The 15,801-nt window shown below is 35.2% G+C and overlaps 2 protein-coding genes across 2 annotated transcripts in view; one reads left to right on the top strand and one right to left on the bottom strand.

The window, feature by feature from the left end:
• The window catches only part of LOC134235300 (serine/threonine-protein kinase ATR-like), a 75,706-nt gene that overhangs the window by 3,908 nt on the left and 55,997 nt on the right, over positions 1 to 15,801 (bottom strand). The window contains exons 20-38 of the mRNA XM_062717425.1: positions 15,570 to 15,660; positions 15,325 to 15,387; positions 15,103 to 15,218; positions 14,619 to 14,757; positions 14,234 to 14,367; positions 10,604 to 10,703; positions 10,148 to 10,270; positions 8,821 to 9,023; positions 8,270 to 8,486; positions 7,332 to 7,442; positions 7,143 to 7,211; positions 6,105 to 6,157; positions 5,800 to 5,833; positions 5,562 to 5,677; positions 4,965 to 5,094; positions 4,523 to 4,612; positions 4,305 to 4,412; positions 1,706 to 1,863; positions 1,361 to 1,456 (exon numbers count right to left, since the gene is read on the bottom strand). Coding sequence (XP_062573409.1) covers positions 1,361 to 1,456; positions 1,706 to 1,863; positions 4,305 to 4,412; positions 4,523 to 4,612; positions 4,965 to 5,094; positions 5,562 to 5,677; positions 5,800 to 5,833; positions 6,105 to 6,157; positions 7,143 to 7,211; positions 7,332 to 7,442; positions 8,270 to 8,486; positions 8,821 to 9,023; positions 10,148 to 10,270; positions 10,604 to 10,703; positions 14,234 to 14,367; positions 14,619 to 14,757; positions 15,103 to 15,218; positions 15,325 to 15,387; positions 15,570 to 15,660 — 2,151 coding nt within the window. The remainder of the gene's footprint in view (positions 1 to 1,360; positions 1,457 to 1,705; positions 1,864 to 4,304; positions 4,413 to 4,522; positions 4,613 to 4,964; positions 5,095 to 5,561; positions 5,678 to 5,799; positions 5,834 to 6,104; positions 6,158 to 7,142; positions 7,212 to 7,331; positions 7,443 to 8,269; positions 8,487 to 8,820; positions 9,024 to 10,147; positions 10,271 to 10,603; positions 10,704 to 14,233; positions 14,368 to 14,618; positions 14,758 to 15,102; positions 15,219 to 15,324; positions 15,388 to 15,569; positions 15,661 to 15,801) is intronic.
• On the top strand, positions 11,446 to 13,923 carry LOC134235341 (uncharacterized). The gene is made up of 2 exons (XM_062717476.1): positions 11,446 to 12,219; positions 12,624 to 13,923. Exons 1-2 carry the CDS (start codon positions 11,919 to 11,921, stop codon positions 13,865 to 13,867), a joined length of 1,545 nt encoding a protein of 514 aa, XP_062573460.1. The 5' UTR covers positions 11,446 to 11,918; the 3' UTR covers positions 13,868 to 13,923.

Here is a 15,801-nt window from a genome sequence, read left to right as displayed (position 1 = left end):
ATTTCTATTTTTAGTAACCACGGCAACACCGTTCATCGAAATCAAAAACCGATACTCAGAATTGTGTATCTTAGTGTAGTCTACTTGTGTGCCAAATTATATTGAAATCAGACTAAAACTGTAGGAGGAGTAGCATTTTGAAAGAATTTCACAGAATTTTCTATTTTTAGTAACCACGGCAACACCATTCATAGAAATCAAAAACCGATACTCAGAATTGTGTATCTTATTGTAGTCTACTTGTGTGCCAAGTTATATTGAAATCAGACTAAAACTGTAGAAGGAGTAGCATTTTGAAAGAATTTCACAGAAATTTCTATTTTTAGTAACCACGGCAACACCGTTCATCGAAATCAAAAACCGGTATACAGAATTGTGTACCTTAGTGTAGTCTACTCGTGTGCCAAGTTATATTGAAATCAGACTAAAACTGTAGAAGGAGTAGCATTTTGAAAGAATTTCACAGAAATTTCTATTTTTAGTAACCACGGCAACACCGTTCATTGAAATCAAAAACTGATACACAGAATTATGTATCTTATTATAGTCTACTTGTGTGCCACATTTATATTATAATCAGACTAAAATTGTATTTGGAGTAGCATTTTGAAAGAATTTCACAGAAATTTCTATTTTTAGTAACCACGGCAACACCGTTCATCGAAATCAAAAACTGATACACAGAATTGTGTATCTTATTGTAGTCTACTTGTGTGCCAAGTTATATTGAAATCAGACTAAAACTGTACAAGGAGTAGCATTTTGAAAGAATTTCACAGAAATTTCTATTTTTAGTAACCACGGCAACACCGTTCATTGAAATCAAAAACTGATACACAGAATTATGTATCTTATTGTAGTCTACTTGTGTGCCAAGTTATATTGAAATCAGACTAAAACTGTAGAAGGAGTAGCATTTTGAAAGAATTTCACAGAAATTTCTATTTTTAGTAACCACGGCAACACCGTTCATCGAAATCAAAAACCGATACACAGAATTATGTATCTTAGTGTAGTCTACTTGTGTGCCAAGTTATATTGAAATCAGACTAAAACTGTAGGAGGAGTAGTATTTTGAGAGAATTTCACAGAAATTTCTATTTTTAGTAACCACGGCAACATCGTTCATCGAAATCAAAAACCGATACACAGAATTGTGTATCTTAGTGTAGTCTACTTGTGTGCCAAGTTATATTGAAATCAGACCAAAACTGTAGGAGGAGTAGCATTTTGAAAAATTGTTTACAGACAGACAGACGGACAGACAGACAGACGGACGGACGACGGACGCATTACTATCGCATAAGCTCTTCTGGTCTCTGACCAGTAGAGCTAAAAATTCACTCTATATTATACTCACCATGAAGTAGGATCAGGAAATGTCTGTAGGAACCATTCTTTGAAAACAGGAGGATGCTTGGACAGGAATCTCTCCTTAAAGATCTTTTTCTTCAGTCTACATAAATAACATAAAAATGTTGAACATAAAAGTTTAATACAATTCAAAAGACCCTAAATAAATCCAAAATCCAGATTCAAAAGTTACTTCCCCTTTTTATATCATTTTTGATTTGGAGACTTCAAGAGAGAAATAGAATCACAAAAAGATGAGCAAATACAAATATTTTGACAGCCATTGTATCATGGAAGTCCATTTCTTGGGTTCTCTACAATAAATGGGTTTCACAATGACAGGAAATCTTACTCCAGTGGGCAGTCCTGTTTGGGGGTCATGGTCTGAAGCTCCTTGCCACTGAAGTAAATCCCCCGCTCCTTATACATCCTCAGCAGAATGTTCCTCAGTCCCTGTGTGTTGTTCACCCATTCCAGGAGGCCACAGTACTCATTCAGGGGAACCACAGACTAAAAATAGGAACCAATCAGCAATCAGTGTAAGATAAGAAAATATCTACTGATATGAATAGACTAGATATACAAATTTACAAGAGATATTTTTAAAACATGTATGCCCTCCTCTCTCAAATAATTAGAATTTTTCTAAGTCCAAGGGGCATAACTCTGTCCAAAATGGCCCAATCATACCCAAAACAGAACTTGACCTAGATAATCTTATGAATAAAGTGCCGCACCACAGCATGATACGCCCGTCAAAAAATACAATTTTTTGAACAGTTTAGGTGCAAGAAAATCACATCAACCTTGATTCTCAGATTTCGATGATTTTTCCATTCCTTAAAACATTTATCCATCCCCTGTGATGTAGGCATCAATTATAATAAATATTACATCACTGATAGATTTCTGTGCTGGTTGTGTTAGACCTTGTCAAATGCCCATCATCAAATTAGTCTTAACAACTTAATCTATACCAAATTAATTTTGAAAAGAAAAGGCTGGCCATCAAATGACATATGTTATAATAAACTGACCAGCAGTTCTTCTGTCTAATCCCCAAAGGGTACAGATAAGACTGAGACAGCTAGCCTTCCTACATTGAACTCATTAATTAATCTTTAACTGGATGCTTGTCTACTCATTACTACCAAGAGATGAATGGGTCTGCACTTTCTCTTTTTAAAAACATATAAAATACTCAAAGATTTTTTTTTTGGTTGAGATTTAATGTCCGACAGGTTTTAATATGTAATCCATATGGACATGCTGATTCCACCCCACCCCATAAAATTAGTTTTTAAATATTAAAAATATTACATAATATCAGATTAGTCTATTATGCAATATCAAATTAGTTTTAATTACTTTTCATCAAATTCATTTTAAAACTTAAGCTAGTCAACAAGAGCTATTTTTAATCAAACAGGCTTACCCATTTGCCCAATACTCAAGGGATATAGATAACACCAATGCTCTGTCAGTTAGCTCCTCGCACTCAAATCCCATTAATTTCTCTCCAATTTGACATGCAATTTTCTGTTATCAAAATTCTTCTTGACCAGTGCTTGATAATTACACTCATGGGAGAGGCAGGATTTCTCTGACATACATTATATTTGTTATAGATTGCTGTCAAGTATATGCTTAAAAACCAGAAGTCTCTGTCGAGACTGAAGCTCTACTGGTTTGTACTTATAATAAAGAAAGAGAAAAGTAGCAGTTGGGATATAAAACTTTACAAAAGCAATAAATAGAATAATGACAAATAACGATACACAGAATTATGTATCTTAGTGTAGTCTAGTTGTGTGCCAAGTTATATTGAAATCAGACCAAAACTGTAGGAGGAGTAGCATTTTAAATGTATTTCAAAGAAATTTCTTTTTTTTAAGTAACAAAAGCAACACCGTTCATTGAAACAAAAACCTATATACAGAATTATGTATCTTAGTGTAGTCTACTCGTGTGCCAAGTTATATTGAAATCAGACCAAAACTGTACGAGGAGTAGCATTTTGAATGTTTTTCACAGAAATTTCTACTTTTAGTAACAACAGCAACACCGTTCTTTAAAATCAAAAACCAATAAAAAAAAATTATGTATCTTAGTGTAGTCTACTTGTGTGCCAAGTTATATTGAAATCAGACCAAAACTGTAGGAGGAGTAGCATTTTGAAAATTGTTTACAGACGGACAGACAGACAGACGGAAGGACGACGGACACATTACTATCGCATAAGCTCTTCTGGTCTCTGACCAGTAGAGCTAAAAATAAGTATTTTCTTGATTTAACACTTCTTTAATAAGAACAGTGCAATACTCTTACATTATTTGGGATGTGTTAATGAATAGTAAAAAGACACATTTTTAAAAAAAAAATTCAATTAAATTAAAGTTCACAGTGACCTTGAAATAGGTCGCGACACACCCTCTACCTAAGATGCATAAACTGGCCAAGTTTGATGATTGTAGGTCTTATAGTTTTCTAGTTATGGGCCGGAAAGGATTTTTCCATATTTGGCTATAACTTCTTAATTAAAGGTCAGAGCGACCTACTTTTTGTGCGCGACACACCTTCTACCCAAGATGCATCAGACGACAAAGTTTGATAATCCTAGGCCTAGTAGTATTAAAGTCATGAGCCGGAAACGAAAAAGCTAACAGACAGACGGACGGACACGAAGCCTATAACATAATACGTCCCGTCTTAAGACGGGCGTATAAAAATCTGTATACCAAATTTCATTTCAATATGTGCAACCTCTGTGAAGAAAATGAATGGAAACTGATGGTGGACCGACAGACAGACTGACCAACAGACAGCAACAAAGCAATATGCTCTCCCTTCTTCGAAGGCGGGCATAATTAATTACAGGAGAGAATGCCTAGGCTATGCTGTTAAAAATGAGTTAACAATGAGACAAAGTACTAAATCAATGCAATAGTTACATAGGTCCTGATGTGCAGATCTCTTTTCCGAGCCTCGGGATTTTTACTGAGGAACTTATTGACGAGCGCATTAAACTCCATCAATCGACAATCCTTCCTCAAATCGTCCTGTAAAAGAAATCAAGCCTTAATTCATACTATACATTTTGTGAAAAATGACCACATATTTTTCATACTTTTTTTCTGATAGTTACTGTAGTGGTGCCAGGCACACCTACCTTCGGCTTACACAACATGGTGTACATTCTCCCATCGCTACCATTCATGGTAATTTTCTTAGGGCGTTGAAGCGATGGTAGTACTTCAATCTGTTAATGAAAAATAGTTGCTACCAAAACTACAGAATAATCGGAATCTTTTACCATTTTTTACTTCAATGTCTTTTTTTCATAATTTCTTTAAAACCACGCATGATAATCAGGCAGCCAATGCATCAATGCACTTCACATAAAGCATTTGATTAGAGGTACCATGAAATTACCTTGCTCAAAGAAAATTATATTGCCATCTCCTTCAAATATTTCAAGATTTGTAACGTTTCCATCTGAGACAATGAAATGATACATATGTTTCAAAAAAGTAGTTTTGATATTTTATCTTGTACAGAATGAGCATATGATCAAATTTTTACAGAAAACTGGTCAGTAAAAGTAAACTTACTCCCTCTTCGAAGCTCTGCAGGAAGACTAGATCGGTGGGGAAGGGGTTGTGGTCCACGTGACTTCCTGGGGTACTGGGGAGGGTCACTCTCATCGCAGACTGCAGGGGGAGCAGGATTGGACCAAAGTCCCTGGTTAAGGACAAAGTACAGTGTTAACTGAAGTGAAGTAAGTACTTGTTAAATTTTTTTTTTATAATCTTTGGTATGACATTGTCAGAAAAAATAGATCAATTCACATAGAAAAATCTTAAAGGGGCTGGGGGGTTGAGGCCATTTTTAGACTATATCGACCTCCTTATGTGAGCCCCATATGAAGATATACAAAAATGATCAAATTTTAAAAGTACAATGTATGAAATTTTTCTTTGCTAAATGATAGTTGACACCTCAAAATATTATATCTAGTAAAGGAAGTTTTTCTGATGGTTAATTTGTTGACCCCCAGCCTCCTTAAATAAGTTTTCTAATAGAGGTGAAATTTGATGCCAAAAAAATTTATTTTAAAATGCAGCATTATGTAGCAAGTCAGGAACAAAGTCTTTTTGATAATTTCAGGTATATCTTTATTAAAACCTAGGTTAACTGTTAATCCTTACTTGTCCTCGAGCAGTCGTTTGAGGGGTCTGAAGTGGTTAGTGATACTCAGTGTGTATGTCCCCTTTATGTCTTTTTCACAAAGCTCCAGCAGTCTCTCCGTCAACTTCGTGGCATCCTACCATTAACAACAACTGTGTTTTATTTTTCATAAATTAAAAATATCACAAAAAAAATGTGAAAAATAGATCATAACAGAAAAAAAAACAACAGCAGATATATGGTATGTCAAAAACTTACATGAATAAACTTATTCTGGTTAGGATCAATCATTCTGTAAAAAAAAAAAATTGCATAAAAAATTTATTCCATAGGCAAGTAGAATAAACCATTTCTATTTGAATAAAAAAATTACTTACAACTAACAGTAAAATATATCTATGGAACATGCTTATAATGAACTCATGCTTAAAACCTACTCAGTTATTCCCAACAAAGAACGCAAAATAATGAAATTTGAACTCGCAATGAGGGATACTGACATAACAAAGCATTATTCGCTGCTTAGTATTTGTGTTTTATCATGGAGAGAAAAATGTACTCACTTGACAGTGGCAAATATATCCTCACATCTCTGCTTTCTCACGCGATAAGAAGACTGAAAGACAATAACAGATTTAAAAAGTGACTGAACAATTTCTCAGCTCTCTCACAGGACAAGACAACTGATAAAAAAATACAGATTTAAGCTAGAACAACCCCTCCGCTCATTCAACTTTTCTACGGGCTAAGATAGAGATAATCAAAGGCCTGAAAGGCCTGCGAGTTGACTCGCTTGAGTCAATTGAGCTTTTTCATACATCTGGGCACCATATCTTAATATATTCAGTTTAATTTGCATCTTAAGAGATTGAATATTATATGTCTGATCCATGTTCGGTTCGTAAATAAAGTGTATATTGCTTTTCCTTTATAAATACAGCTTGGAACTAATGGGCTTCAGTATTATTTTGACTGGATTCTATAATGAATTTAAGCACATTAGCTGAAGTGGTCAGTGTTATGGAATAATTAGGTTAAAGATTCCCACAGCAAATCTGGATTCTAAAAATAGATTTTCAACAACAACTAGCTGCAGCTAATGAGAGCAGCAGGTTTTGTGTTAGGGAGTATTCTAGGTCAATTATAAATAAACTTCAGATGGGAAGATTAGATCCGCCTAACATGCTTGAACATATATTCATACGCAGTAATTGTACATCCTACAGATATTGAATCAAAAATTTCTTTAAAAGCATGAAGGCATAAATAATGTTACAGTATGAAATTTTATACAGTTTTCACCTCTTAATTTTATACAATCACTCAAACCAAAGCATTTTTGCTAGAACTATAATATTTGGCGTATGAATCACCTTGATGAATGCGTGATAAATTTTACAGCTCTGAAACGGCTATGTCAACAGGGAGTAGCTCGCTACGCGAGCCAACTCAAAAATGAAGAAAAATTAAAACCAGTCTTTGTGCAGTATTAAAGCATAATGTTTTCTTAATTTAATTTTTTTCCCTTGGAAGAAAAGAGTAAGCAGCTTCCCTATAGAACTAGGACATGGACTAATCAACAGTACTGTTGTGTTTCTTACCTTGGATATGGCCATCATCATCCAAATAGATTGCTGAGGGAAAGACACAAATATCTTAGCTATCAACTCCTGAAAAAATAAAAAACCCATAACAAATAGATTCTTAAAACAGAGAGCTCAACAAATTCTTCATTTCACCCCATTAAAATTACATAAATTTCAGTTACATATTTACAATATGAAGGTCACCTTGAGTTTTTGGAAGACCTCTGGTTCTATGTGGCAGATCCGAGAAATGAGCTGAGAGAAGGCAGTGAACAGCTGATAGGGAGCTAGGGTCCGACCCATCTTAGAAATGTTCTAAAACAAACAAAATCTTTTTAAATAAGGGGTGTTAAGAAAGTTGGTTCCATAATGAACTACTGTCAAAAATTTCAAAGTACATGTAGTGCTTAAAAAAAGAGATGAATTTTCAAGTCTGACAAAATCAAAAGAGTGTGCTTTAGATTAATAGCAATTCATTTCTAGCAGGAAATTATAGAAATTTTCTTCTAAATGAAAATATATATAACATCTTTAAAGCACCCTAATGATAAAAATGCTGGTCATTTTCAGTGAAAATCAATTTTTTAAAAATTCACTTTTGTTTCTTCATAGCTTATCTTGCATCAGACAAGCTGATGAGCGTAGGTATAAGAACGATAGATCACTTTTCAAAAGAATAGGTCTGTCATTTTGAATTTTTTCACAGATGAGATAATTTTTGCATAGTGTTAGGAAACAAAGAAAAGTATTCTGAAAGGATGTTTTGACCTGTGTGCATAATATATGTCACAAATATGCGTCATCCCAATTTTTTCTGATAAGTCATAATCTGTTTTAACACCTGCCCTCCCCTTATTGAATTAACAAGATATTCAAAACCTTATCAGTAGCAAGAATGGACTCTGTAAACATGAAATATATCACAAATTGTAAATATCCTCTCATTGCATTTATTTTCGAAAATAAAAGAAAATTGTGGAACGAACTTTCTTAACACCCTTTACATGAACAACTCTATCCCATATTCACCTATTAGTGTAAGTAAACATAGACAAACGGAGGCCTGTACAACAGAGCGAGGTATAAGGAATTGTGGCGAGCACTCGTGGACGTTTGCTCTGTCGAGCAGGCATCTGGTTTACCTCATTAAGGTCGGAGAGCGACTTCTTCATGTTGGAGAGTTTCTGGGAGGGTTGTGTCCCCTGGGGCTGACGTGCTCGCTCCTTTTTCTCCGCCTCCACCACAGAAGCTCCGTAGTCGAGCCACAGACTGAGCAGACGGGGCAGGGACTGGTAGATATACTGGTTCCCATACTTCAACGACAGCCCAAAGTGCTTCACCACAAACGGCACCACCTCCCTGTCAAAATTAAATTCAACTCATTAATGCAATCTGAGGGCAAAGAAATATAAAATACCAGAGATAAAACAGATTTCCTTTGTTTTAAAAAATCAAATAATTTTAAACAAGTTCTTTAAACAAAAGATATATGTACAATGAATTATATACCAAATCAAACATAATTAATCTGAAAATCTGAAACCAGTAAGAATTTCTTATTATTTTTTATGCTTCTTATATGTTACCATGTATACTTTGCCCATCTCTAATGTCCTGGAGTTAGATCTGTTTAATATTGTCTTACTAAATTTCACAATTTAAAACCAAAATTCTGTGACCAGTAAACACTCACCACTGTTTGGAGGGGTTGGGTCTCTCTTTATCATGTTTATCCTCCAGCAGTGTGGTGATGATTTTGTCGTAGTATTTCCCCATATAGAAATGGCCGTCCTCCCAGTCATGATTCACGTTGATGACTTTACGATAAAGTTTCAAAATCTCGTTACTCTCCAGACAGGAAGTCTCTTCACTGAAGCGTGATTGCAGCAAGAGAGCCTGTGAAAGAGACGTCATTACAATTCAAATACATTTGACTTTGGTCTCTCAGATTTTTGTCAATATTTGGAATACCATGGAATATTCATAGCCAGTTTGAAGACTAATTTTTTTCTTTTTTTATTTTAACCTGTCAGAATATCTTGAACTCTTCATTATTTTGAAGTTTTCTCTAAGTCCCATTGAGGTTGAAATAACAAGGTTTGACAATATTTACAAACTTGCAATGTCATCTGTTTTTAAAGGTACTTGGACACAGATTTGAAGTTATTATTTTCTCTATAATATTACGACTTATATATTTTAATAGCATTTCACTCAAAAATTAATTAAAAATCTTATTTCGTTTAAAAGATATTGAAATTTCAAATTTTTCGGCGGGTTTGATTGACAGATCGTTGCACTCTCACAAATTTAATTTTATTCTTAATCCTTAGGAAAAGTGGTAATCTCGTTTTGTATAAATGAAAAATATTAATACTATAATCCAGAAAATTCAGAGTAGACACGTTCGAAAGCAAAAACAAACACACAATATATTGTCAGTCCGTGCAGTTGTGGTAAGCAGACTGTGACGATTGAACGCACCCGGTGAATTCTAAATATAAACAATAACAGAACTCGAGCCCTGTTTACAAAAACTGTGTACATAACACGAGTGTGCTCGATTTGCTAAACTCTGCACGCATCTCTTAGTTCGGAATGACGATACTTGTGAAGGTGTTTTGCTTTCTAACATTTCTACTCTGAATAAAATTATTTTTCTTGATAAAAGTTTTAATATTTCTCATTAAAACACATCAAAATTGCCACTTTTCCTAATAATCAAGAATAAAGTTAAAATTTATGAAAGTGCAAGGATGTGTCAATCAAACCCGCCAAAAAATTTAAAGTTTTAATAACTTTTAAACGAAATAAGATTTTTAATTAATTTTTTGTGTGAAATGCTATTAAAATATATAATTCGTGATGTTATACAGAAAAAATGAGAAAATATTAACTTCAAATCTGTGTCCAAGTACCTTTAAATATAGTCAAACCTAATTATTTATAGAAATTTTTAAAATGTAGGACATTCTTCCCCTTTTGTCTGCTGTATTTGACCATTGTGACAACTAAAATACCTGAGCATAATGTTTCCTCTTGACTTTAGCATTTTCTGAGGTGTCTGCCAACAGCTGCTGCATGCTGCCAAAATTAGATTCCATTCCACGCTCTAGATACTTCAGAGCTTGATCAAGTTCACCCTAAATGTTTGTCACAATTAAGACTTATATTACTTGTGTGAAACTATTTTCCAGTCATAAAGAAAAGCAAGTTTAAGCTTATATTTTCAAAACATACTTTATGTAAAAAACAATATACAGGTATTAAAATGGAAAAAAGCTGAAGACTTTTATGTACTTTCGCCATAATAAAGAACATGGTTAATTATTTCATTAGTTCATTTGCCACATTCATCTCATTGATGGAGACAAGATAAAAATTTCCTATTAGAACTCCTTACCTGGCAGAAAGGAAATTATTACAGTGCATTTAATAAGTGCTGGTAAAAAAGGAACAACGGGCAAATTATTAACCTTATGTCGTAGGTATTTGGCCTTCTCCAAGACAAACTCGGGTAAGTTGTAATCAGCGGCCTGTAACAGGAAACTGTAGGCAGTCTGGAGGTATCCAGCCCTGAAAGAAACGTATAATATTTACGATTAGAAGATGCTACATAGATATGGCACTGTCTGGAGTGTCTGTATTTTAAAAAACACCTTGTCAATGAATAGTTATATAGATTTACAATGAGGGAGTAGTGTAATCAATGTACCAAAAGTACTGACATGATGCGAATTACTTTTAATAAATCAAATTAAAATTCCTTGATAATATATGAAACTAATATTTTTGTCAGATTACACTAGGCCAAATGACCTTGACACATTCTGAGATGGAATAAAGAACTTGTTTTCTTGTAGTACATGTATAATATTTTTAAGGGAAGTTTTTAAATAAAACAATTATTGCATTTTATCCTCATAAAATTATGGTTATCAAAGTCACAAGTTTGGTAAATATCTATTGATTTCACTTTAAGCTGTGTGGGTGAGGATTTCACTTTGCACTGGGTGGCTGGGTGGGGGTGGCATTTTGAGCAGGGTGGGGGAGGATTTCACTTTTAGCTGGGTCGCAATATTGAACCACAATTTCATCTTGTGTTAAATGAGAACATCACATTTCAATCTCCGTTGCCTTGGGTGGAAACATTATTTTTTTTATTACTAAACCATCAAAATATTTGTCATATTACTCATAAAACAACATCAGGAAGAAATCCCTGATTCTTTTTACGCGAACCACTTGAAGGACCTGAAGAGGAAACCATCTAGAGCCTATCGTCTACAGGTACTCCTATTTCCTCATCTGAACGGGTTTCCTAAGTGAGGGGGAAGAAAATTAACCGTGCAAATCACTGTATATTGTACTGTGTTAGTTTACTACAGTTAGGGCCCAGTGTACAATGTGGGACATCTGCATACCTGTACCACTGATAATTCACCTGTACACCATCTGATAATTTACAGGTACACGGCGATGTCAGAGATTACACCTGGAATACTTAGGTTTTATATATATATATACACTTCCTGGTCCATTGTTTCAGTTGACTTTTATTTAAATACGGGAGTGTGTACACAGAGGCTCTAATCAGCTGACGGAAACAATACACGCTTGTTTATTTATCTATTGACAGGAGCAACTATTTTTCCCCTTTGGTGGACAAGAAGCATTTGAGTTCAGCTTTTGCACATAAAAGAGATGGTATATTTTCCCACTGGACTTGGAAGAAATAGTTCATTTTGTTTAATATCAGTTTTCTTGTGAGGACAAACTTGGATGTGAGAGATGTCCATATTTTTCCGTAACTCTGACGGGTGCAGCCTCCATCGTGATGAGAAATACGTAGCTGTATGCGTCAAGTGCGAGGTCAGCGTGTGTACGACATGTATGAACAGCGTACATCGAGGTCACGAATATCTCGACAATGACCTAGCCCTGGTCGATTACAAACAGAAACTTTTCATCAGTGAGAAGGTGGGGGAAGAAAACCTAAATAAGTACCAAGAAGAAATACAGGTACTGACTCAACAAGAGCAGATCTGTAACCTGAAATCTGAGGGACTTCTGATAGCCCTCCAAAACAGAGGTAAGTCTTAAGCTCTTAATACTTTTAAAGACAGAGGGGTTCCAAAACTAATGAGAGAAAATTAGAGTATTAGAGGGACAGAGGCTAAGTATTGATATTATTTCCAAAATCTTTAGAGACAGATGTCGAACTTTATATTACAATTGATGTAATTTTTTGTGAGAGAAAAATTCTATGACTGAAAAAAAATCTTATTTGGAGTAAATTTCTGTCCGAGAAAGTTAATTAAGTTACTCTAAGTAAGGGTAGGCTGGGTTGCTAATGTTTGTCAAAAATTCTGTGACCTTAAAAATGTCTTTCAAGTAAATTTCTGCCTGAAAAAGTTATATTATTCTCTAAGTAAAGGAGTTAATGTTAAATGATTGATCAAATGAATACACACAAAATGACAACATATTTTACAGGAAAAGAACTGAAAAATGAGATAGACAGACTGGTTCAGGAGATGTCAAAAGCCATAAAAGAATCCAAGAAAACCAACATGGACAAAATAACCAAAGCCCAGAACAAGGCTAAGAAACAACAGTCCCAGCTGGCGAGCTTCCTCAAACAGGCCAAAGCCGAGCTCCAGAAAACAAACGTCCACAGTATTCTCAGCCTGTACAACAACATCAACGACGCCGTCGACAGTCACAATAACAGCCGTGACCTTCAGGTCGATACGGAGTACTACAAGTTTACGGCCGGGGAGCTCAGGAAGGAGAATATGGGGGAGATGTTCGGGAAACTGGAGATGGAGGGGAAGAAATTAAACCAGGAAAACGTCTACGAAGATGTGGAACCCGCCTCAGCCTGCATTCTCAATCAGCTTCAAAATGATGTTGAAGACTTGGGTGAATTTAAGGTTTCTGAAAAAGGCATTACCAGCATCTGTCCATTTAAAGAAGACCGAGCTTTTCTATGTGATGAATTAGGGAAAGATCTCAAACTTGTCAAGGAGACGGGGAGAGTGTTACGATCTCTGACAGCCAACACAAAGAAAAGTGATATCGCCATTACGTCAGATGGAGTCGTCCTCATAACCTGTCCCGATTTATTCTGTATTAAAACATTCTCCTCTGACGGAATGATTCGTAAGTTCATTCTTACGGAAGATCTACATCCACATGGAATCAGTGTCCATTTTGACACAGACTGTATCGTGGTGGCATTAGTGGATGCCTGGGATTTTAATGTGACATCGTCCAGTAAAAGACTCCTTCGTAAATATTCCAGTGAAGGGGAGATAATTCAGACAATAGAGGGCATTAATAGAACAATCACAGGCGGAGTCAAACCACTATTTGTCTCCCCTTACAAGGTCCGCATCAGTCAATACAACGGAGACATTGGAGTCGTCAACTGGACGTCATGGCGACAAGGAAACGTCCTTGTCTTCACCGACTATGGAACTCTGAAATTCACCTACCCTCCCAAGGTCAACAGCTCGTTTGAACCCCAAGACATGACCTTTGACTCTGAGAACCAGATTGTTGTGGCCGATGCCGTCAGTAAACTTTTACTTTTATTAAATCCTGATGGGTTATTACTGAGGACAATTTATCAGTGTAATAACCAGCCCTCATCGCTGGGCTACTTTGGGAAGGGAAAACTGTGGGTGGGCCAAAGTGATGGGACTGTTAATGCTATTAAATATCTGTGTACTTAATGTAGAATTATTGATCTTTGTAAATGTTATATAATTAGTATTTTTATGAAACTGTAATCTTTCAGTTTCATTTTTTGGAATAAAATGGGCATTGATTAAAATATAAATATACAGAATATATAGTTATAAGTTATTATTTTAAATTAATCCCCTTCTAAGATATATGATTTCCAATAGCATAAATCTTCAAAACATTACATGTGTACAATATAACATTTCTCTGAAATACATGCAACATAAAACATGTTTATTTCATTGTGTATTTTATTTACGCAAGGAACAAAGCTCACATTCCAAGGACAGACAATTTTTCATCCAGGTTCATTACTTTTATATCTCACAAATTTATATAGAAGATTGGCCTACTTTCTTGCTATACGCGCACTGGAGAGCCACCAGCGACCTATTTCCTGATCTAGGTCAAGGTCGGTCAGTCTCTGGACCAGGGTAAACAGAGTCCTTCTGAGGGTCAGGAGGGGCTCCTGGGTCCTGAATGAACACTGCAAGAAAATAAACATTGCTTGATGGGTGTATAAAGAAACACAGTACCTTCTAAAAAATAATTGCATTATACAATTTCTTTTCAAAAAAATTCAACTTACCAATTCAATCATAGCAATCATAACAAGACCGTTTAACAGCTTGAGTACATGTAATTATACACATGCAGGATTTTACTCATGTAGAATTAGGCATAATAGATGCTAAAGTTCGATCATTAAAGAGAAATGATTATAAGCAAATTCCTGACCTGAACTGTCTCAAATCTGGTCTCCCACTGTTGTAGAAGCTGGTCCATGGTGGATTTCCTCTCAGAATCATCGTCCGGGTTATTTCTGATTCCAAGTAAAACCCGACAGTTCTCCTCTATTTCATTTAACATGTGTAACCTGAAACATGAAATGACATTGAATTTTTTTTTTATCTAAAAGCTTTAGTTTTACTTTGTCCTTGAGCCTTTGTAGACATATTGTGCATTTTAATACTTTTATAAATGTAAAATCTCTGAAGCCTAAAGAAGCAAATTTGAGATTTTTCTGTCTTTAAGACCACAGTTCTACTCATCTTTGAAATCAGATCAAATCCGATTACCTGACAATACATTTGTTGCAGTAAGCAAGTTCAACCATTACCTGACGATATATTCGTAGCAGTAAGCTAGTCCAGTTATTTATGTTCTCATCTGACAATATATTTGTAGGGTAAGCTAGTCCAGCTATAATTTCTGTTCTTACCTGACAATATATTCATAGCCCCTGAGGTAGGAGCCACTCTCCATGCTGGCCGCTGACAGGGGACCTATCTGTTCACATCGGACGGTGTTCAGCTGCTCAAAGAACTGACCCTCCTTCTGGTTAACACATTAATACAACAAAAAAATATTAAAACTGCCCACTGCATTTTCAATCAGAAAAAAATAATGCTTTTAATTCAAATTACAATAAATTTTGACATACTTTATTCTTTGCAGCAATCAGAATTCTGCCAATTCCAAATGGCCAACCTCTGGTGCTTTTATTCTAAAAAAATTAAAAAAAAAACATCTCTAAGAATCACTTTCAAAACCTGCTAATTTTTCTTCTAAGTTTTATACTGGAGAGCACCTGTTCACTTCAATATTTTTTGGCTTTACTTCAGCACTTATGTATGAACCCTACAAATGTTTAAAAACAATGAATAGACCATGATCACCGCAACTTACAGATTCTAAGAAGGTCTCCAGTTTATGCCAGTCTCCGAGTTTCCAGGCTGCTTCCACCATATAACTGCTCAACTGAGGGCCCCATTCCCTTCTGTAAGAAACACAACACTGCTGACATACAAGTTCAACATCACTTTCAGTACATTATTCCTATTTTCTGCATTTTGTACATTTAGCATTTACCACTTTCAGTATATTATTCCTATTTTTTGCATTTAGAATCATTTTTGCC

Source organism: Saccostrea cucullata, unplaced genomic scaffold (assembly GCF_032062105.1).
Source record: "Saccostrea cucullata isolate Sc308-1 unplaced genomic scaffold, CSIRO_AGI_Scuc_v1 ctg601, whole genome shotgun sequence".
Lineage (NCBI taxonomy): Eukaryota > Metazoa > Mollusca > Bivalvia > Ostreida > Ostreidae > Saccostrea > Saccostrea cuccullata.
This window is presented reverse-complemented; position numbering and strand designations above follow the sequence as displayed.

Excerpts from the sequence above, each read along its gene's own strand:
- LOC134235341 (XM_062717476.1), top strand. The coding sequence starts at position 11,919 with ATGTCCATATTTTTCCGTAACTCTGACGGGTGCAGCCTCCATCGTGAT. Across the intron at positions 12,220-12,623 it reads GATAGCCCTCCAAAACAGAG|GAAAAGAACTGAAAAATGAG; the intron begins GTAAGTCTTAAG and ends CATATTTTACAG.